We start from the raw sequence: 24554 nt of genomic DNA, 5'->3' as shown, positions 1-24554 counted from the left end.
GCTTCATTAAATCAGCTTAAAGTTTTGCTTTCACAGATATCAGGCAAAAGGTTAACATCGCCTGGAATCGCAAGGTCTATCATTTCTCACTTAAACATGATGCTGATAGTTGGTGTCTGTACATCTGCACGTTTGGCTACCACAGGCACACATACCAATCTAATGTTACATTACTTCTTCTTCTTCTTCTTCTGCGTTCGTGGGCTGAAACTCCCACGTACACTCGTGTTTTTTGCACGAGTGGAATTTTACGTGTATGACCGTTTTTTACCCCGCCATTTAGGCAGCCATACGCCGTTTTCGGAGGAAGCATGCTGGGTATTTTCGTGTTTCTATAACCCACCGAACTCTGACATGGATTACAGGATCTTTTTCGTGTGCACTTGGTCTTGTGCTTGTGTGTACACACGGGGGTGTTCGGACACCGAGGAGAGTCTGCACACAAAGTTGACTCTGAGAAATAAATCTCTCGCCGAACGTGGGGACGAACTCACGCTGACAGCGGCCAACTGGATACAAATCCAGCGCGCTACCGACTGAGCTACATCCCCGCACACTTGTTACATTACTGAGATTAGGTAGCTTTATGCTGAAACACACACACACACACGCACGCACACTCGCACAACAAAGGTGATGTTTTCAAAATATTGGGGCAACTGACATTTCTAGTATATGTTTGTATTCTAGTGTATCTGTTATCTTGCTGATATTCTGAACGCTTGTTAAAAATTGCTTGTCAAACGGAATGGAAGAGCACAAGAAGAGTAACTTGATACAGATTTTTTTTTAGAAGGCAAATCCTCCTCTAGTAAAGACAACCTCTTGTCACAGGCGAACATACGCTTGGGTTAATAAAAGAAAGAATTTTTTATTTTCTTAAAATCATCCTAACCTTACTTTTTGGGCCATGTAACCAAAAACATGTGTGTGGGAGCCTTACAGTGACAACCAGATAAATAGTTTATAGTTCATCGTCAATGCCCTAGCTTACCATATGTCAACTAACACTTTGATTCCATCAGCCTCATTACTAAAGTCAAAATCCCTTCACAGATATATCCGGCAAACTGTTAACATCACCTGGAATCGCAAGATCTAGCAGTTCTCAGTTAAAATGATGTTGATAGTTGGTGTCTGTACTGCAGAAAATCAGCCAATAAACACCAGAGTTATAAGTGGTCAAAAGGCAGAAGCCTTTTAACAATATAGATTACTGAAGTTAGGTAGCTTTGTGCTCAAACACAAAATCATGCACGCACACTTGCAGACATACACATGCACACAACAATGACAACAGGTGACATTTTCATGACATGAAAAAATGTCCACGAACCCTGACATGCCACTGGAACAAATGTTTGTCTACAGACCTTACACTACAGTGACAACCAGATAAAAAGTGCACAAGTCAACGTCCTAACATACCATAATTATGTTAACTAACGATTCGATTCCATCAGCCTCATTAAATCAGTATAAAGTTTTGCCTTCACAGATATCAGGCAAAATGTTAACATCACCTGGAATCGCAAGATCTAGCATTTTCTTAACCGAAAAGCGCCGATTCTTTGTCACTGTTCCCCTGCACAGTCGGCTGGCCAGCGAGGCACACATACAAGTTAAGCATGATATTACTTAGATTGTAGGACGCTTTTATGCTGAAACGCACGCACGCACATAAACACACTTCACTCTTTTTTGCGACCATGAGCTTTTTTTAAACCCTCATAGTCTACGGTAGGGGTCATCCTACTACCGCGTGGGCAGAATTATGCAGTCCTCATGGGTGAACACTTTAAGTACTCGAGTATTTTAAAGTCCCCAGACTTTTTGTGTGAAACTCTGGATCTTTAAAGTCGAACCTACATCTCCAGGAGACAAAGCCTTGCTATAGCAGAGGGCCACAGACATAAATTTAACATTGCCAGCAACACCGGATATATTACAGAGCTACATCTGTAGCGACTGCGATCGATGTTGGCCTTTAACATGCACACAAATTTTTAACCATACATTTGCACACAAGGATAGAGCAACTCCCCGCGCTTACCTCTCCTGTCTCCATGATCCTTGCCATGCTCGCCAGCTCTGCGAGGGTCTCTGCGCCCGGGAGGCGGAGAATGTCGTCTGCCAGCGCTGCGACTGCGGCGTCCACGATGACCCTTGGGGTGCTCGATCTCCAGTGGTACCCACTTCTGCCTGGAGCCTGGTGTCATGTAAAAATAATGTTTCTCTTATTGGAATCAAAACTGGATATATGGTTTTTTTTTATGTGTAGACTTCTTGATTTGTTCGTTCAGAAGTATCTCTTCTCATTGCACCCAAGCACCGTATGAACAAAATATCAAAAACGCAGCAAAAATGAATGTGACAATGATATTTGAGCAGATACACCTGTTGCACACAAATATTTTTTACAGAATTAATCCCTAACTAAAACCAAACAAAATTTTAACCAATGAGAAATGAAACAAATCTGTTCAAACTATGCAAAAATGTTAGAATATAAGATTTAACACGCATAACATGTTTTGCTGGGAACCGTTTTGTTCCCATGCATACATTCTCACTGTTATACAGCTTTATCCATGACATTGTAACCAAATCATACAAAAGATGCTACAAAGATGTTAGAATATCCCATGGTTTCTTCACAAGTTTGCCATACAAACTTTCAGAAGCTGTCCCGGCAAAATGCTGTCAAGAAGACAGAAGCAAGCAAGCACCCACACTGCGAAACAATTCACACGTCTTGACTTGTTCCGAGTCAAATATTGCTCTTACCAAACCGACCTTTCTTGGCTTTTGGCGTCTGCTGATTCTCATCAGCGCTGTTCTCTTTATTCTCCTTGGCGGAATCGTCACCACCCGAGTCGCTGTGTGAAGTGGCCGAGGCGTTGGACTGTGTGCTTGTCGCTGATTGGCTGCCCTTCACCTCCACACTCGGTTGCTGGGGTTCGTTCAGTGTGGCGTTCTTTCCGCCCGGAGACTGCATCGACTTGATTCCTGCCTTTTTGGAGTTCTGAGTCTGCTGCAATTTGTAAACCTTTCAAAATGAATACCTTGTTGGCATAATGTTTGTGAAAAATAGCCAGAGAATAGAGCAAGCTCCGGGGGATGCAAGAAAAAAAAAACTACAAAGGTGGATCACTTTGTAAAAAATATTTCCAGGCTACCACGAGACCAAACAATAATAACAATAACAATAACAGCACTTTATTGTGCTGTTATTGTTATTGTTAAACTAAATCTATATGTCAATATGATCAGCTAATAAAAGGGTTGCAAGACCAGATACACCAGCAACCTTACAAACAAACTGCTATGGACAAATAATGACATCTACATGGAAAGAAACAGCTAAGGAGAGACATGATCTCTACATCAAATGCATTCCATATTAGAAATGTGCACACGCACACACAAACCTACCCCTCAAGCTCTCACAAACTCTCTCACTATTCAGCTGACCTCAGCTTTAAGTTTTCAGACCATAACAAATAAATTCATGAAGTTTAACCGTTTAATTTTACTACACTATTTTCTGCCCCATTTTTAAAACGCACAATATTTAAAGATCTTACTTTTTTGAGTGCATTACTTGCCAAATCTGGTATACAAAACTATGCTTATGCTTGTAGTTGGCAGTGGAAATTGCATGAAGCTGACTACATGTACTTTTGCCTGTGATACCTTATTTATGAAGCAAATTATATCCTTCTCTAAATAGAACATGTGCAGAGACTGTAAGAACTTAAAGGTGGTCGTCTACATTTTTGCTTTTTTTCAATAATCTTATGGTTAGATTTCGCTAAAAAGTTATGTCAAATGATGAATGAACCGTGGGGAAAAAAGTTATAGAAAAAAAAAATATGTAAAAAAACATTTTATTTTTGGGTAGCGTGACTCACGCTTCCAATATTTTGTTTTCTGTTTGCTGAGAACATGTGCTTTGCCTAAAAATACTGACCAATCAAATACATGTCACTATGCTTAAAGCCACGCCCAAACAAGTGCAGCAACAGTTTGACACTGGAGCGCTGTCCACGCTTTTTTTTAAACGCACGAAATGCACGGGATTTGAGAGGAGTTTTGCGCTTGGTATTTTCCAAATAAGGATATCCTACTATGAGTACTACGCTGGAATACTACAATGAATTTTCAAACGGCTAAACTGGCTTCGTCTTTCCTGATCGAAAGGGGGTGTATTGTTGATATTTGTAGATAATAGACTGCATTTTAATGGTCAAATGGCGATTTCGGTATAAAAATGTAGACAAGGACCTTTAAACTTTCAACTACATGTATTACTGAATGCAGAAAAAGTAGGGTCAGTTTAAGACTTAGCTCTAGCACTAAGTATATAAAACAGAAAAATAAACAAGGCAAATCCTACATAGAATATTTCGCCTAGAAAGTAGCTTAGGTCTGAAGACTGCAACATGTGCCAGGCATCCTGTGCTGAAGCTAAGACACTACAGAAAAAAAAATACTCGCTATTCAAATGCAAATTCACTCAAAACACCCATCCACTCAGTCCCACAGAAAAATATTGCCTGCAAGTTAATATAAAAGGTTAATACAATAATAGATCTCAGTGCCCAATCCATTCAAGTAACACTAACAGAAACCCATATTGCTAACAATCCCAGTGCATTAAATCTGTCGGAGATGATGATCCCACCAGGGTTACAAACGAGCCCTCAAGGTAAGTGTTATGATGTTGGGTGGACATAACTAATCCAGTGTTTTTTTCTTCCTCTTTGCCCTACACTACTGTTCAGCACAATACTTTTCAACTCTTAACTGCAGTAATGCCTACTTGCGGAAAAACAACAACTCTCATTCAATAATATCACTGCAAACAAGTGCAAACACTCAAACTCAAAGCATGAAAACCAACTTAATCCTACTTGCCCTACAGACTTAAAGTTAAACCAATATTATAAGAATTTTAAAATGTCAGGCATGAGATTATGAAATTGTAAACTGTTAGGCCTATAATCTTAAACACCCCCCACACTCCTAGAATTTTTTTAACACCAAATAAAATTATAATATATGTTGCGTGATGTACCTTTTAGGTTTTCTGCTAAAACTCCCTTGAGATATTTTTTTATGACCCGAGCTTACCCACCAAAGAAAAAGAAGAAAGGTTAAACTAAGGCTTTAACTTTAAGCAAACATCCTTCTGATTACTATTTTATAAGACGACTGCTCAACTTCAGAATTTACTTCGTGTACGAAAACCTTTCCCCCTCAGGGTGTGACACCGTCTGCACTCTCATCTAAATGTTAATGTGCAAGCCTATGTGCCTCTGGATGCACATATGTCATTATGGGCAGACCTGCCAACACCTGAAGCCTCAAGTGTAACAATTTTTGTTGTTGAATTTTTAGAGTGGCCAAAGGTGTTTACTGTAGCATTTTCTACACATCTATTCGCACATCTGCCTCTATGCTATCTCGGGCAATACTATACATATGTGTATTGTATACATGAACCAGTGTGTAATTCAAACCAAAATATTCTTTCATTCCCCGGGAAAAATGTTCCTAAATTTGTTTAGATCCATGTTTTTTTTTTAAAAAGGGGGTGAAAAGGAATAAATATGTTATATCCAGAACCAGTTACACAATACACCAGGATAAAAACCAACAATGTAGCAACGGATGCATGGAACCATTAGCTTGAACCCTTACAGCTCAGACCTCCCAGTGGTGTTTTTTTGTACATAGTTTGGTAACATACCACACATTTGATTTAATCATCAAATGAAACTTGAAAGAATGGCCTTTTAGCCTTCATCTCATTTTTTTCTCTCAAGCTAATCCATAGAAGATGTTCAGAAATAACAGTCTGACGTTTTTATCATTATGGGTTGTGGAAGAGTTGATTTCCCTTGTATCCATAGAAACACTGAGGCAAGCCCTTGTATCCATAGAAACACTGAGGCAAGCCCTTGTATCCATAGAAACACTGAGGCAAGCCCTTGTATCCATAGAAACACTGAGGCAAGCCCACAATGTCACAAAGGAAAGCAAGGAAAAACAAGAAGGGCAAAGCCCATACGACTCACATGCTTGACCTTGACCTTTACATGACCTTGACCTTCAGGGTCAAGGTCAAATAACTAAACCTAGCAACGACATCATACACTAAGAACTGCTTTACACATTTTTCCTACCAAAATACATGACCTTGACCCAAGGTCAAGGTCATCCAAGGTCATGCAACACAAAGCTGTTAATTCAAGACATAGGAAGTACAATGGTGCTTATTGGCTCTTTCTACCATGAGATATGGTCACTTTTAGTGGTTCACTACCTTATTTTGGTCACATTTCATAAGGGTCAAAGCGACCTTGACCTTGATCATATGTGACCAAATGTGTCTCATGATGAAAGCATAACATGTGCCCCACATAATTTTTAAGTTTGAAACAGTTATCTTCCATAGTTCAGGGTCAAGGTCACTTCAAAATATGTATACAATCCAACTTTGAAGAGCTCCTGTGACCTTGACCTTGAAGCAAGGTAAACCAAACTGGTATCAAAAGATGGGGTTTACTTTGCCCTATATATCATATATAGGTGAGGTATTGAATCTCAAAAACTTCAGAGAAAATGTGAACAAGAAGGGCAAAGCCCATACGACTCACATGCTTTACACATTTTTCCTACCAAAATACATGTGACCTTGACCCAAGGTCAAGGTCATCCAAGGTCATGCAACACAAAGCTGTTAATTCAAGACACAGGAAGTACAATGGTGCTTATTGGCTCTTTCTACCATGAGATATGGTCACTTTTAATGGTTCACTACCTTATTTTGGTCACATTTCATAAGGGTCAAAGTGACCTTGACCTTGATCATATGTGACCAAATGTGTCTCATGATGAAAGCATAACATGTGCCCCACATAATTTTTAAGTTTGAAACAGTTATCTTCCATAGTTCAGGGTCAAGGTCACTTCAAAATATGTATACAATCCAACTTTGAAGAGCTCCTGTGACCTTGACCTTGAAGCAAGGTAAACCAAACTGGTATCAAAAGATGGGGCTTACTTTGCCCTATATATCATATATAGGTGAGGTATTGAATCTCAAAAACTTCAGAGAAAATGGGAAAAATGTGAAAAATAGCTGTTTTTTAGGCAACATTTATGGCCCCTGCGACATTGACCTTGAAGCAAGGTCAAGATGCTATGTATGTTTTTTGGGGCCTTGTCATCATACACCATCTTGCCAAATTTGGTACTGATAGACTGAATAGTGTCCAAGAAATATCCAACGTTAAAGTTTTCCGGACGTCCGGACGGACGGACGGACGACTCGGGTGAGTACATAGACTCACTTTTGCTTCGCATGTGAGTCAAAAATGTGAAAAATAGCTGTTTTTTACGCAACATTTATGGCCCCTGCGACCTTGACCTTGAAGCAAGGTCAAGATGCTATGTATGTTTTTTGGGGCCTTGTCATCATACACCATCTTGCCAAATTTGGTACTGATAGACTGAATAGTGTCCAAGAAATATCCAACGTTAAAGTTTTACGTTAAAGTTTTCCGGACGGACGGACGGACGGACGTCCGGACGACTCGGGTGAGTACATAGACTCACTTTTGCTTCGCATGTGAGTCAACAAGAAAAAGCAACTTAAAACCATGCTTCATGACCTCCCCACCTTTCAAGGCCCTATTTGTTCAAACTTGCTGTAAATTTACCTCCATTTTAAGACTGTCGCTTTTCAGATGTGATTTACTCAGATTATTGGAGGTCTAAAAAGAGGGTTACCACTAACAGCAACAACAGTTTGCCAAAATGCTACAAGTAACAAGAGAAGGGCCTGAAAGGGTTTAAAGAAAAGGAGTGACAAGTGGAAGTGGACTGATGAAGCATAATGCTGCATGAACCAGGGATGACTAGAAAAAACCCATCACACACAGAGCTCTAAATTCATCCAGACGTTTACCTGGCTTTCGTTTGCTACCTGAAAACAATGTGCAAACAAAACCCGTTGCATGAACCACCAACCACTAGATAAAAGTCTTGAAAAGACGCAAATTGCTAAAACATAGAAGTTAAACACAGAGAGACCAGTACCTTAATTATTCCTTCACCCCTCCCAAAATACAGATCAGGCATGAGCAAGTTCCAGAATTTTCACTCGCCTTGTGGGCTAGTGAAATTCAAAATTGACTAGCCCACAAACAAATTCACTCGCCCACAAAAATGAGTTTCCAAAAAAACAAAACGATTCCATCCATTCAAACGTGGTGAAAGGCGAGCAGGTCTTTGCAAGCGCCTGTACAGATCGCATCAGTTGAGGTACCCATTTTTTGGTGTTTTGTTGGCGAGACTTTGATGTTTCGTGTGCACGTATGTTTTCTAGCTTAAATTTGTCCGTACCAACAACGAATGGCCCCTTTCTCTCATTCTCAGAAGCGGCATGCTTTTCAAGCAGTACACACGACGTTTTTTTCCCGATCATAGTTTAGCCAGTTTCTCTGCTCATCAGTCAGATTTTGTCCGGAGTCATACTTTTTCAATCTCTCGGACTCCGTTCCCTCTGGTTTGGCTTTTTTTTTTTTTTTTGGGGGGGGGGGGGGGGGGGGGGGGGGCTGGCAGTTATTTCTACATGTTTACAGATTCAGATCTGCCTAGGCTTCTGAGACACACAATTCTGATTGGTTAAAATCGCGTCAACGAAAAGTCCTGATAACCCTGAAATCATACGGTCATTCTGATTGGTTCATGGTCACTAAAGAGAATTTCTCGATCAGCTGGAACTGGAGCTCCGATCACATCTAATATTAGCAATCGTAGACGACAACGTGCTTCACAACAGACAATCGTCGCTCGGAAAATGATAATACCACAGACCCAAAATTTACACTCGCCAAGTGGGCGATCCTTATAAGACTTTCTACTCGCCCACACTCATTTCTGGTCGCCTGTGGCGAGTGGGCGACCGATCTTGCTCATGCCTGCAGATACTGACAATGGCATCCTTTAGTGTATTTCTTTGTTGCACCTACCTACCAGACAGTACTTTTTTTTGATGTTGTTGTTGCTGGGAAAGAAACAAAACCATACTTACAAACATACAAAACAAGGTTTGATGCTAACCTGATTAAAAAAGTCGTACTTGCACTAAAATTTGCCAAGATCATGCGGTTGAGTCTGTTCTCTACACAAGTTACACTGACCAAAGCTTCACTACACATGAACTGTGACTTGTTCTTCTCAGTCACATAAGCATAGTTACATGTAAATAAAAAAAAACACAAAATAACTTACATCCGTAACCTCTGAAAGCGCAGGCCAGTTCTCATCCAAAGATGGGTTCTAAAACAGAAAGAAGATGAACATGAGGGCTTATGAACAACACGGGTAACACACTGTACTAAACATGAGGGCTTATGAACAACACGGGTAACACACTGTACTAAACATGAGGGCTTATGAACAACACGGGTAACACACTGTACTAAACATGAGGGCTTATGAACAACACGGGTAACACACTGTACTAAACATGAGGGCTTATGAACAACACGGGTAACGCACTGTACTAAACATGTGGGAAACAACATAGGATACTCCCAACTCCTGTACATTGCCCTACCATATTTACATAACATTTAGCAAGCCAACATTGTCCATTATTTTTTTTTTGGCATACAAAACTGTAATATGTGGGAGGTGTGTTTATAACCTGCCCTGTTATATAGTGCTATATGTCTTATGTAAAAACAATGTCCTGTTTGTATTATTGCAGACCTGTTTACCCCCATAAGTGTTTTGGAGTAATGCTCAGCCCCCAAAATAGTAATCCTGGCACAAAAATAGTAATCATCCAGCATTCGTCGCCAATTACAACGCACATGACAACTGTGTCTGCGAAACGCAATCATGCACATATATTCATCATTCACAAATAAAACACATCAGTCAGTTTTTGTAGTCATCATAATTTCAAAGAAGATCACATCAAAAGCACATGCATCACTGATTCTTTTTCTTTTGCTCGTAGTAGGCCTTTTTCAGTGTGTCAAGCGCTTCTCTACTGTACTTGCGCTTGCCGAATGAGTGAGGGCGAGACTTCACCACTAGAAGGCTCTCCAGCATCTCATCAGACAGACATGATCTCTGGTCAGTCCTGTGCTTTTTCACCCCATTTTGCCATTGAAAAAAAAATGCCAAACGTAAATTTTAAAAAAACTATTTTTTTATTTATTTTTTTTAACATTTTTATCATTTATAAAAATCGTAGTCTTGACACGGATAGCGGAATGGCGTATTTTTTGCAGAAAATCGTAATAAAATACGCCAAAATCGTAAGGGTAAACAGGTCTGTTATTGTTATGTACCACGCCTGAAATTCTCTATGAGATAATAAAGTATTCTTATTCTTATTCTTAATACATGTGCATCAGGCTTCTCCCACAGCCACTCTGCTTTTCCCACGATACAGAAATCAAAGCTTTAACTCAGCATGAAAATGTCGACTGTCTGCGAACATTAGTAAGAGAAGAAGCTGACAAAGCAAAAGTGTACTAACTTTAAAATACATAAACAAAACAACAAATCAGTAACTCTTTATGGTTTAGGGTGACTCATACGGCAAAGGCTTTGTGACCCAGCAAAATACCAGATGTCTTGGTCGAAGACGAAAACAAAGACATATGCTCAGATCAATTACAATGTTTCAACCATGACAAAATTGTCTCCACTATTTTACTTCAAAAGTCAGTAGATAAAAGGCACATCCACTGAATATCAACACTTTTCAAAATCTGCTCTGATAATCGTGCTTCAGGATCTACGGCCCAAAACAGTTCAAGATATATACATGTATATATAAAGAGTGTTAAATGTCACTCCCTCTACAAGTACAACACGAGCCGTCAAAACAGGTTGGAGCAGCTGTACACAAATAACTTAAAATAGCCCTTCAATTTCATGCGGGCATCACTCAAATTTAAACATAAAATAAAATTGAAAAGGATGTAAAAATAGTTCAAACTTTAATGCAACTATTTTCTTCAAAAATAGCCTGAAACACCCTTCTCAACAATAACTATTAACTTGCAATGGCCTGTTGGGATTAACCTAATTCTTGAAACAACCAGCTGTTACAGCTAATAATTGCAGGGGAAAAAAACATTAAAAAAAATATTAATCAACTCAGGAAATATCTGGAAACAAGCGGAAAAAAAGAAACAAGTTTAATAGTCCTGCAAAAATATTAGTTAAATTCTCACCTTTTCTTCAGATTTCTCCTTTGGCTGAGCAGCAGGCTTCACCATTTTTGTCTCGGGGATTTTTTCTGCAACACATTAAAATAGTGTGTTTGTTTATTTGGTGTTTAACGTCGTTTTCAACCACGAAGGTTATATCGCGACGGGGAAAGGGGGGAGATGGGATAGAGCCACTTGTCAATTGTTTCTTGTTCACAAAAGCACTAATAAAAATGGTGTGTAAGTATTGCTGGAGAAATACTACAAAAACAACAATGAACTTAGGTTTAGGGTGCAGAAAAAGTAAAGGGGTGGACTTGGGGGAACTGACAGCTTTGACGAAACACAGCTGTCCTGGGTCACAACAATGACATGCATACATCACTGATCAGGTCAAACTGTCTTGACATTCCCACAAAACTGCCTCATTTATCCCTGAAGTGACAACCCTAACACAATCATACAAGCCTGTCTGACACCCCCCCCCCCCCCCACCCCCCCACCCTAACAAAAAAATCTTTTAAGACAGAAGATATAAAAAGAAACAGACCTTTTTGGAAATGTAATAACTCGCTGATGTTTGATAGTGAATATGTTTAAAGAGATAAAGAAACTAATTATTGATGTGAAGAAGTTTTACGCACTGCCAGTGTATGATATGGATGGTATACATTTAATACCCAATGATGAAATACAATTTAGAATAAGCGATCAGTTATTTTTTGAAACCTTATTAATGGAAATTAGGGGAAAGACAATTGCCTACGCCTCCGAAAAGAAAAAAAGAGAAGTAAACATTGAAAAAGAATTAATGATGAGACTACAGCTATTAGAAAATAATGTGACCAATGATTCCTTATTACTGATTGAAATGTTAAATACCCAGCTGGAAAACGTGAGGAAGAAAAAGATTGATGGTATGTTGATAAGATCAAAAGCTAGGTGGCAGTTAGAAGGAGAAAAGGCGAGTAAGTACTTTTGTAATATGGAAAACCGCCACTATCAGAATAAGGCCATGAGTTTTTTTGCAAAATGGCGACACTGGTGAATTAATATTTGAACACAGACAGATTTTACAAAACGTGAAACAGTTTTATGAAGATTTGTATAATCTGCAACCAACAGAAGATGTTGATTTACAGGAACTATTTATGGAAAAAACACATCCCGTTTTGACAAATGAAGACAGAGATAATATTGAGGGGAATCTTACCTATACTGAAATGTGCTCAGCATTACGGAAAATGAAAAACGGAACAAGCCCAGGACCTGACGGGTTTACAACAGAATTCTATAAATATTTCTTCCAGGATATTGGATTATTTCTGCTGCGTTCTGCAAATGCTGGATTTCAATGTGGAGAATTGTCCGTTACACAGAAACAAGGCATTATTACATGCATTCCGAAACAAGACAAGCCAAAACAATTTATTAAGAACTGGCGGCCAATATCCCTGCTTAACATATCCTATAAAATTTGTTCATCCTGTATTGCGAATAGATTGAAAATAATGCTACCTAAGATTATTAGTGAACACCAAACAGGTTTTATGAAAGGAAGATTTATCGGAGACAATATACGTTTGCTGTATGATGTGTTGGTGTTTACTGAAAGAGAAAATATACCAGGTTTGTTGCTTGCAATTGACTTTGAAAAGGCGTTCGACAGTGTGTCTTGGCCCTTTTTACAAAAGGCATTGGATTTTTTCAATTTTGGAAACGATGTAAAACAGTGGATACAAGTTTTTTACCAAGATATACAGACATGTGTTACAGTAAATGGCCAATATTCTGGTTGGTTTAATATAAGAAGAGGCGTCCGACAAGGCGATAGCCTCTCACCATATTTGTATTTAATATGTTCCGAGATACTATCATTAATGTTACGTAATAATTCTGTGATAAAAGGATTGAAATTGAATAACGAGGAAGTGTTATTGTCTCAATTTGCGGACGATACAACTCTTTATTTGGATGGCAGTAAGGAATCGTTTGTTGAATGTGTTAAAACTTTACAGAAATTTTCCAAATTTTCCGGATTAAAGATAAACAATGAAAAAACTCAAATTGTCTGGATTGGAAGAAAGCAAAATTCACAAGAAAGATATATGAGGGATATGAACTTCTGTTGGGACCCTGGGATCTTTAAAGTATTGGGAGTCAAATTTTCAACTAACACCGGCAACATTCTGGAAATTAATTATGAAGGAAAATTAAAAGAGATTAAAAGAATTTTAAACGATTGGAGCAGAAGACAGTTAACACCATTCGGTAGAATTACAATTTTGAAAACTTTGGTCCTTTCAAAATTGGTTTATTTATTAACTGTATTGCCAGACCCACCCGAAGAGTTTTTACGAGAAGTGAATGCAGCCTTTTATTCCTTCCTGTGGAATGGTAAACCTGCAAAGATTCGGCGTAATGTCGTTTGCAGACCTTATTGCAGTGGTGGTCTGAATATGATTGACATTTACACTTTTGTGGCATCAGTAAAGATAAATTGGATTCGCAGACTAAAGATGTTTGAATTTGATGTAAAAAAGCTTATCTTTGATATGATACCTGGAATGAAAGACATATTTAAAGTGGGTGCCGAGTATGTAAATGTGTTAATGAAACGATGTGGTAACAGTTTTTGGAAGGATGTTTTGAAACATTATAAGAAATGCTGTTCCTTAAGCGAGGTAATTAATGTGAATGATTTTGTTTCCGAATGTATACATTACAATTTGAACATTATACGAGACCACGGTACAATAGTAAATAAGGAATGGATTGAAAATGATGTAGTGTTTATCCATCAGTTGCTACATTTAAATGGAAATTTCTTTACCTTTGAAGAATTTAGGTTAAATTTTCCTTTTGTTCAAACTAATTTTTTATTCTATGAGGGAGTGATTAAGTCCCTACGAAAATATCAGAGAAAAGTAAAAATTGATTCGTTGAATGGTTTTCAGATTAGGGATTATAAACCCTGGCAGATTATTTGTAGAGGCAAACAGGCAATTAAAGAAGTCCTTTTGAAATCAAAATTTGATGATAACCCTGCAGGCATGAACAGATGGAATATGTATTTTTACAACCTGAACTGGAAACAGATTTTTGATAAGTGTTTCAAAACAACTAAGGACACACAGTTAAGATGGTTCCAGACCAGATTGCTTCACCGCATTCTTGGTGTTGCTAGCCGGCTATTTGTTCAAAAGATTCTTGACAGTCCCCTTTGTGCCTTTTGTAAAATTGAAAATGAAACAATTTCACATATATTTTGGTACTGCCCGCTTAGTCGGAAATTTTGGACTGACTTGGAAGAACTGTTAAACAGAAGTGGTATTTACCGCGCACATGTTCTTTTTACAGAATTTATTTTGTTTGGGTGTATGAACAATGTTAAGGTAGATGTGGTTTTGGATTTTATCATTTTGTTTGCAAAGTTTTATATGTATAAGAGTAAGTTACAAGAGACAAGGCCACTGTTAGAAATATTTCTAAGAAATTTGAAATACAGATTTGAAATAGAAAAATATTCGAGTTTCAAATCTGGTAACATTACCAAATTTGTTGAATTATGGTCCCCATATGAAGAGTTGGTTAGGTAGTACGCTAGGTTGTGCAGAGATGTGATGATATATGTATTTTGGCTTTGATTTTTGTTTGTTTCTTTTCGTTTTTTGTCTTTGTTTGACGGTATTATTAACTGACTGTATTATTATTAAGCAGGTAATACGTCCATAATGTCAAGTATTGTAATCTGCATGCTATGTCAAGCTCCGGCCTTACTTGTAGAAGAACGGTATGCTATATGTCCGTCTGTCTGTTATGTCCTAATGCTGTGTGTTGTGTATACTTGCCAAACATATCTATTATAAATGTTGATGTATGCATGTTATTGATTAAAAGCCCCACAATGATGTGCTTGGCAAAAAAAAAAAAAAAAAAAAAAAAAAAAAAAAAAAAAACCTTTCGTTCAATAACAATATATTCACAAGTGTTCATTTTCCTTTCTCTTATTGTACATGGGAGAAAGCATTCTTCACATCCCAGAATCTGCTAAGTGCTAAACCCGACATCCATTCTGGCAATTAAAAAGGGGGAAAAGGTAAATTTGCAGAAGCGGAAGTATTTACTAATGTTGACAGATTCTGTTTCAGCTTTGAGCTACATTTCATGAGAATCTCACTCAAATGAGATGGAATCCTATTTTATATTGAGAAACGATGGTCTGATCTCAGAAAATATCTGAAAACAAACATTACACGAGCTCTGTCCGCTAACTACACGATTTTAAAGCTATCTTCCTTCTTGTGTAAGCGATCATACACACAAGCACAGATCTCATCTGTACAGTCTTTTGCACAGAAATGTGTGTACACAAACCAAAAACCTACAATCCGACCGATTTCTGTACATGGTTGGAACTTTTTCCAGAAGGAAAAGTCACATATTAGTCAATCTGATATATATATTAATTCAGCATTAACAAGAACCTACTCTGCACAAAAACTTGACCTTGAGTTCAAGAAGTTGATAGGCTGTTATTTTGTGTGTAAATGTCTAAAACAGTAAAAGGATGGTTACTCATTTGTCAAAAGCGAGGACAAAGGACTTTATTAAAAGAACAATAACATTTAAATAATAAATAAATGATTAAGAGAATAAACACAAACAGTTATAAAGTGAAGGAAAAATGGTCAAATCTGCCAAAATGATAGCACAGCAGCTGAATTTTTTTTTTCAAATTAAATGAGGTTTCATCGTTTTGCTGATTGCTGACGCCAAACCAAATCTCTGAGAGTGCAAAAAGTACTCTTAAAACTGTTGTCTCCCTTGGGGGACCAAATCTGATTAGTCGTAGTCAGGGTTTTTATCAATCAATCCAAAGCCATAAAAAAAAGTCTAATCTCAAAATCAGGAGGTGGAGAAATTAAAATGACTTTTTCGCTATACATTGAAATGTAAACTTTGTATAAATTTGAAAAATATATCTCTGTAAAACTACAGCAATTGCCACATTAACCTTTCCTGTGTTTCACATTTTAATATCTACACTCAGGGGAGAGAGTAAGCACAAGTAATATATTACATTACAATCTGTAACCCTGAGCCTCCTGACATAACAATGACAAGTAATATATTACATTAAAATCTGTAACCCTGAGTCTCCTGACATAGCAATGACAAGTAATATAGTACATTAAAATCTGTAACCCTGAGTCTCCTGACATAGCAATGACACAAGTAAGTTTGTTTGTTCATGGGCTGAAACTCCCACAGCTTTTACGTGGTTTTTTTTGCACAAGTGGAATTTTACGTGTATGACCGTTTTTACCCCGCCATTTAGGCAGCCATACACCGCTTTTGGAGGAAGCATGCTGGGTATTTTCGTGTTTCTATAACCCACCGAACTCTGACATGGATTACAGGATCTTTTTCGTGCGCACTTGGTCTTGTGCTTGCGTGCACACACGGGGGTGTTCGGACACCGAGGAGAGTCTGGACACAAAGTTGACTCTGAGAAATAAATCTCTCGCCGAACGTGGGGACGAACTCACGCTGACAGCGGCCAACTGGATACAAATCCAGCGCGCTACCGACTGAGCTACATCCCCGCCCACAATGACACAAGTAATATATTACATTAAAATATGTAACCCTGAGTCTCCTGACATAGCAATGACAAGGAATATAGTACATTAAAATCTGTAACCCTGAGTCTCCTGACATAGCAATGACAAGTAATATGGCCAGAAGGCTCCCAACAGCAAAAATAAAGGTTATCACCGAGGGTGCTCCTCAAGTTCAAACGTAATCAAAGTTCCTATTAGAATGTGGGGGTAAAGTGCTCTATATCAAGAGCAGGTGCCCGCATGCTGCTCAATATGCCACACGCAGTATAAATGGTAGTGTAAACACTGCAAGCAAACAAGCACAGTGCTGCACTGCTTATGCTTGCACATGTCTGATACCCTGAAGAATAAAAATAAAAACTTTAAAAAAAAAATGGGCCGTTTTCCCATGCAATAGAACTAGTGGCAGAACTAGAAGGGAAGGGGGTGGGGGGTTGAGAAAAGTGTGTGTGTATGAAGCATATATATATCAAGAAAATAATTATGTTCCTGTCCCCATTCATTTTACTTCACATACTTGTCATTCAACAGGGCAAGGGTAATGCAACAACACAGTTGGTGTCCCCTGTTTTGGGATTATGTCTGACTATTTGCCTTGTCTTGTTTATTTTGCTTCTGGCAAAAAGCAAAGTGACACCAGGTGGACAAGCTGTCATCCACTTTCCATCATTCACCATGCTCTGGATGAAAAGCAGCACAAGAGAAATGTTTTACAGTGGAACCCCCCTTTCAACACCCCCTCCCTTTAAAACCCTGTTTCTCAAGACTTTCTGTGCATAACCTCTGCAAATTTACCCCCATGTTAAGACTCCCTCCTTTTTGAGACCTGATTTTTGAGACCTGATTTTTGCCGCTTTGTTTAGGTCTTAAAATTTCCACTGTGTCCTCAAAATGTGAAAGACAAAAGACACATCAAACAACCGTATGTGTACAAGAGAGTGCTGATCCGCATAGCACTTACTGGGCCGTAAAAATCTAACAAGTCCAGCGTCAGATCAAAAGAACACATGTTTATTGAATAGATACACTATAAATACAAACCACACACACTCAATCACACACACACAATATCTATATATTCAGCCTACAAATAATCTACGACTATCAGTGTCAGTAAAATCAGGGTGAAAAACTACATCGTATATGAAAACACTCAGCTTAATTGCTGAAATACAAAGGGCCAATCAAATACCCTGAGGCAGCCAATTTGCATTAAACCCAGCTACTCATGTAAGTTTGGACAGCAACAGTAAAGCCCTGATCAAATACTCCATATCATTCCTTGCACACAAACTCACACTCTGCCATCTCTCATATTCTCTCTCTCTCTCTCATGTTTTTTCCCTCTTGGTGTCCTCCACCCCCCCCCCCCCTCCCCTTCCAATCTGGACTACCTGTCCAAGTCATCAGAAGCTACTGTTCCCACCAGTGACCCTAGCTGAGATAAGACGGCTGTTAGTTAGGCCCTATGCCTCACGTCCGTGACTTGACCAGGCACTTGCTGTCACTCTCAGGCGACCTTCGGGGTCCCAGGTTGACTGGGTATCCAGCAATCATCAAACAACAGGCATTCACAGAACATCCGGATGCTGATGCAACACGTCAGATGTGACCAAAAGCAAAACTCCATGCCCCGCAGCTGTCACGCTTTAGCGCACACACCTTGCCTTGCATTAATCTCTGTCCCATTTCTGTCAATCCGTCAGCACATCGGTCCTCAGACTTGAGCTTTTTTGTGCTGCGAGATGGGAAATGCAAGGCAACATATTGCACCGTCTAAAGGAACAATACGCGCACCCTCACCCTTCAAAAACGCATGTCCACTTCTCGGCAGCGAACAACCTTGGATGACCACACAAGATTCAGCAAAGGACAAGCTTTTCACCTCACAAGTGAACCAAATTGACCAACGCACAAATCCGAGTAAACAAAAACACCCCTGAACACGTGAGCTGCTCGGATAAGACAGATTGACCTTCCGTTTCGCCAGTAAGGCAAACATCTCGAAACGGGCTAAATTAGTTTTGCATACGACTATAAAGCCTGATGTCATATCAGTAAGAAAAGGCAGTGATTTTGAAACAAGGTTACCTTTGCTTTTCGAAGTCCATTTCCCTTTGGAAGCAACAGCTACATCCCTTAAAGTGTCCATATTGCACACGTGAGAGGGCCCGTCGCGAGGCACAATATGGCAAGGTGCTGAAGCCACGAGAAGTCCCGCTACACAGCACGACACTTCCACAACAGGTGTGTACGCGACACGCCGCTAGCACAGCGCCCTTGTCACATCTGTGTCACTCCCGTTATCTGACAGCGGCGTATAACGGCAGTGCCATGTCACCCACGCTGCAAGCTTTTTGGGATGATCTCTACGCGGTCAGTGTATGTCACTGACAAGGTCCCATCTCTGCGCGGACAGTGTATGTCACTGACAAGGTCCCATCTCTGCGCGGCCTTCAAGGTACCCCTCCGACCCCTTGTAAAAAATCGTGTCCGTGTGACGTCGCCAGCCAGTGGCACATGACATGAGGGTTTTATTCAGCCAGTAAAGACGACTGTGTGTACAGACCCACTTGCCCTTCCATCGCTATTCTCTCGCAATACAACATCTGGTAGTTTTCACACAAACATAACGGCACACTTTACTTAATGTGTGCGTAAAAGAAAATTGTCCTCAATTTTGGGGCGGGACCGTGGGCACCCCCCACCCCCCCCCCCCACCCCCCCCCCCCCCCCCCCCCCCACATATATTTGACCACTGGAGTTTACGCACACTGATTCCAAATTTCTGCAATAAGGAGGAAAATGACTCAATCAATCTCCGAAACTCCAATTGAATTCAGTTATGCTCACGATTATCTTATCCAGACACACATTAGGTCTTGTAGGGTTGTCTGGTGGAGAATAAAAGTGTGTCGCCAGTGATAGATAATTCAGTCGCCTGATCCGACTCAACTGTTTTCCCTGTATCGATTGCGAACCAAACTGCAGTTGACTCCTGCTTTACATGCACACGGTTGTATCTGTCTACAAGGTTGTACACACAAAAACCTGGTCAGCAAGCCCTTATTCACAATAACTGTGTATCTGACATACTTGGAGCAAGGGAGTGGGGGTTCCTCATGAAACCGCTCATGCTGATCTGCTGTGTAGGTACAGTCATTGAGTGAACTAACCAAGAATACTTCTTCGCGAAACCATTTTCTAAAATAATGAACACTGACACCAACAGTCATCTGAATGGAAATGATAATGCATTCATCTTCCTGAAAAAGCTAATATAGGCTGAACATTGTACACTCTTCGACAACCACGCAGTAACAAACAAAGCTTGCACATTTACTAATACAACGACCAAAACACCACAGTCACGCGGTACCACAATGTCAATGTCTCCACAAACAGGAAACTGGAATGACAGCTCCAATTGTGAGGTCAACTAAACACTCCACAGCTATTTTGCCATTCATTGCAGAGGAAGGGCTATACAATATAAAACATTACCCTATGATAAGCCCCCCTCCCCCCCAAAAAAAAAGCAGTTTGCTTCCATAACAAGGCCACATTATTTTTTAGGGTCTTAACTTTTTTTCTTCCACAAGGCACATGTGGCTTTTTATTGGCGAGCTCAGGCCAGATGTGTGACATAGATGTCATAGAAGGGTAGATTTTCCTGAAAAGTCTGCAAAATCAAATTTTTTTGTTCACTTTTATTTAAACAAAAATGTTTGGTTGAACTCGAAGGGTCAAAAATAAGTTCCGGGGTCGGAAGGGAAAAGTGAAGGTCTGTGCGGGACCCACAAACACCAGAAGTAAAAAATAAAAATGTCTTGGCCATATCATTTTTAAGCAAAAACAAACAAACTTCCAAGTCCCTCACACCTGTATTCAAACCTTGCGCCACAGCATGCCTGACAATTTTCACTGGGTATAGCTGATCAAAGGGAGATTTGAATCTGTTACTGTCAGCTTGTTTCATACATTGGTCCAGCACACACAGCCTTCAGCTGTCAAAACCATTGCTTCCTCATCTGTGTGTCTGTGTCAGCAAGCTGTGCGGTCTTACCCAGCTGTAATAGGACTAGAAGGGCCATGCCTTACTGGCCAATTTTCAAAGATTGGTCTTTCTTTCTTTATTTGGTGTTTAACATCGTTTTTAACCGTTCAAGGTTATATCGCGATGGGGAAAGGGGGGGATGGGATAGAGCCACTTGTTAATTGTTTCTTGTTCACAAAAGCACTAATCAAAAAATTGCTCCAGGGGCTTGCAATGTAGTACAATATATGACCTTGCTGGGAGAATGCAAGTTTCCAGTACAAAGGACTTAACATTTCTTACATACTGCTTACATTGACTATATTCTATACAAGAAACACTTAACAAGGGTAAAAGGAGAAACAGAATCCGTTAGTCGGGAGCATCGGGTAAATTCTTCCCCCTAACCCGCAGGGGGTAAAGATTGGTCTAAAATTGGCCGAAAAGCTGTTGCTTGTGTGTTGGCTATTCAGATATCCAGAGCCATATAATAATGGTGATCTAATATGAGGCAGGCATGTTACAACATCCAGATAAAGTGCCTTGATGGTGAAACAGATTCCTGAATGAATGCAACTCCCATGAAAACTTGACAATTATTGGGTTGGGATTTAAAAAAATTGCCATCTCAGATCCAGTGTCATTGTAAGCACAAAGGTCTCTTCATTCTTTTTGCCCTCTGAAAAAACCACCTCACAATATCACACTCACTGTCAATGATGGCAGTTTTCAAAAAAGAAATCTCCTCCAACAAAACAATCTTCTTGGGAGAAACATCCTGCAGCTGAACCAAACCAACTTTTACTTTAGAGCCGCTTACGTCATTTTATACATGCAGCACAGATGGCTCAACATTTTAGAACGGTCTACTGGCAAGTTTAATCAAGCAGCTAGGATTTTAAGAAAACTCCATATGAACAGCGATGCATGACCTTAGACTGATTCAGACCTGGGAACCCCTGTTTTGCACTTGGAGTGTTCTCAAACAAACTTGGTGTATTTTCAGAAAAATGAGCGTACTCCACACAGCATTTAAAGGCATATGTACTCGATGACTATACACGCTAATTGCTTTACCAACAGCTGGAGACATGCTAAATTAAGTTCCCTGCAAAATATTGTGGTCTAGGACCCCTTCAATGTTGAGATATGTTAATTTTCATTTTGATCTGGATCGTCCTATTTATAGATTTGGCAACACATGTAACGTTGATGCAAGGGAGCTAACACCGCGGCTTTGTTGACATCCTCACTTTTTCAGAGGCTAGAACAAGCTGTAATGCATGTATTATGGTCCGCGCATGGTGACATATCGTCATTATATGGTCTTATGGTGCGTTTGACATCGATTATGGGCAAACTACACTTTGTAAACACGGGAGCGCGTTTGTTTGTTTATTTGTTGCTTAACGTCCAGCCGACTACGCAGAGCCATATCAGGACGAGGAAGGGGGGGATGAAGGGGGCCACTTGTCAAGCGATTCCTGTTTACAAATGCACTAACCCATTACTTGTGTCCCAGCAGGCTTTAGTAAAACTAAATTAATACCTACTGGAAGATTACCAGTTTCCAGTATGTTAAAATAGGCTTAACCTATCTACTGCTGGACTTACATCAGAACACTAACAGATTAAACTATACATGAATCGCGAGACAAGCGGCAAGAGAAGAGATTTTTGGAAAAAATACAGGTGAATGAGCAAGAAGGCTGAAAAAAGAAAAGAATTCATGAAGAAAAAGAGAGCATGACAGGAAAGAGGAACCAAAAATCTACATAACAGCAAACTAGAAAGCTCCTGCGGTTCCAAAAACAGGAGGGGCCTTTAATTTCATAACCGCAGTGCCCCACTGCGGGAACGGGAGCGCGTACATATGCCTTTAACATCTATGATTCAAACATGTTTGGCATGCGTCCTTCGCACAGTTAATTAAGTTGACCAATACATTTAAAACAAATGCTTCTTTCAATGTTTACTGACAAAAACTGTGATCATGTGTCAAAATACTGGATCGGCCTCGGGGTGCGTTTGTGAAGAAAAGTAGTCTAGGAATTTTTCTCTTTGTATTTATTATCCACTGACCGTATTCTAGACAATCATGGGTACAAAATACGGCAAAATTGTATGGGTTCCCAGGTCTGCTGATTATATTTCAGCTAGCAATATAATAATGCTCCTATCATCTGCACAAGTCATTGCAGATATATCTATAGACCAAAGTTGGGTAGCCATACGACAAAAACCATGCCTTCAAGGATTATTGTGTTCAGATATATAGACCAAAGTTGGGTAGCCATACGACAAAAACCATGCCTTCAAGGATTATTGTGTTCAGATATATAGACCAAAGTTGGGTAGCCATACGACAAAAACCATGCCTTCAAGGATTATTGTGTTCAGATATATAGACCAAAGTTGGGTAGCCATACGACAAAAACCATGCCTTCAAGGATTATTGTGTTCAGAAATAGAAAGCAGACTGCCTTAAAGCGCTTTGTGTGTCCACTGCAAACACTTTGCACCCCCCCCGATTAATTTTGGAATATCAAATAATTTGAAGTGTATTTCACACAAACACATTCAGCATGTACCAGATATTACTTTGAGTAATGAGCTGGTAGATGCACCAACTGACCAAGTGACCAACACTTACCTTTTCTACCCCTCAGGTGTTACTGGCAATTTCATAATAATCTAGTATTGTTAGAGGGCCCTAATGGATTCAAACAATGATTGAATGAACAACATATTCAATACACTAGTCTTTGTGTCTCCCTGCAGCTGTCAAGTATGCACAAATTTTACTGGTGCCATTTGCTTGATTATGCAAACATGTGTCAAGAGGGGCAGAACTTGCACTGTTGCAGATGTTTCTTGTATTTTTCACTCTTCTTTTTAAACGTCAGTTTTGCGACGGGCGCAGTGGTAAGACGTCGGCCTCCTAATCGGGAGGTCGTGAGTTCGAATCCCGGTTGCTGCCGCCTGGTGGGTTAAGAGTGGAGATTTTTCCGATCTCCCAGGTCAACTTATGTACAGACCTTTGTGTGTACACGCAAGCACAAGACCAAGTGCGCACGGAAAAGATCCTGTAATCCATGTCAGAGTTTGGTGGGTTATAGAAACACGAAAATACCCAGCATGCCTCCCCCGAAATCGGCGTATGGCTGCCTGAATGGCGGGGTAAAAACGGTCATACACGTAAAAATCCACTCGTGCTGAAAACATGAGTGAACGTGGGAGTCTAAGCCCATGAACAAAGAAGAAGAAGAAGAAGAAAAACGTCAGTTTTGATCCTCCTTCTACAAGTAAGTTCACCAAATTACAACATTCACTGATAGCCAGGGAGCTGCACACTGCAACCAATCCTGCATCAGACACTTCAGGTAACTTTGCCAAACCATGCTTTTGTCTCAAGTTGTCTCTCATCTCTCAAGTACCGTCTAAAAGTAAAACACATCCTCCACTTTCAGTTTCAAAGGTTTTTGGCATATGATTCTATGGACACTCAACGTTCCAGCAGCGTGCCAGCTAAGACAAAAATAAAGATACCCTCTAAATGCACACAATTTAGGGTAAGGCCTTGGCCATGCCACCGACACATTAATATTTGAGGTGACCCACTGCTGTAGCCTGAGTCAGTAA

The 24554-nt window shown here is 39.7% G+C and overlaps 1 protein-coding gene and 1 non-coding gene across 9 annotated transcripts in view; both read right to left on the bottom strand.

The window, feature by feature from the left end:
- Positions 1-24554, bottom strand: part of LOC138968575 (la-related protein 1B-like) — a 93518-nt gene that overhangs the window by 60771 nt on the left and 8193 nt on the right. Inside the window, exons 1-6 of one of the 8 annotated variants that reach the window (XM_070341161.1) lie at positions 18968-19425; positions 11274-11338; positions 9307-9354; positions 7979-7996; positions 2788-3034; positions 2054-2209 (exon numbers count right to left, since the gene is read on the bottom strand). In XM_070341161.1, coding sequence (XP_070197262.1) covers positions 2054-2209; positions 2788-3034; positions 7979-7996; positions 9307-9354; positions 11274-11338; positions 18968-19028 — 595 coding nt within the window. In that variant the 5' untranslated portion in view covers positions 19029-19425. Of the gene's footprint in view, positions 1-2053; positions 2210-2787; positions 3035-7978; positions 7997-9302; positions 9355-11273; positions 11339-18679; positions 18791-18967; positions 19426-24554 lie in introns of those variants that run through there. The other 7 variants (XM_070341160.1, XM_070341156.1, XM_070341155.1 and 4 more) reach the window with 7 other exon arrangements.
- On the bottom strand, positions 1457-1528 carry LOC138970056 (small nucleolar RNA SNORD57). Its single transcript, XR_011456837.1, has one exon. It is a non-coding gene; the product is annotated as a small nucleolar RNA SNORD57 (small nucleolar RNA).

This window comes from Littorina saxatilis, linkage group LG6 (assembly GCF_037325665.1).
Source record: "Littorina saxatilis isolate snail1 linkage group LG6, US_GU_Lsax_2.0, whole genome shotgun sequence".
Lineage (NCBI taxonomy): Eukaryota > Metazoa > Mollusca > Gastropoda > Littorinimorpha > Littorinidae > Littorina > Littorina saxatilis.
Note: the sequence above shows the minus strand (reverse complement) of the source record. Positions and strands in the feature narration are given on the sequence as shown.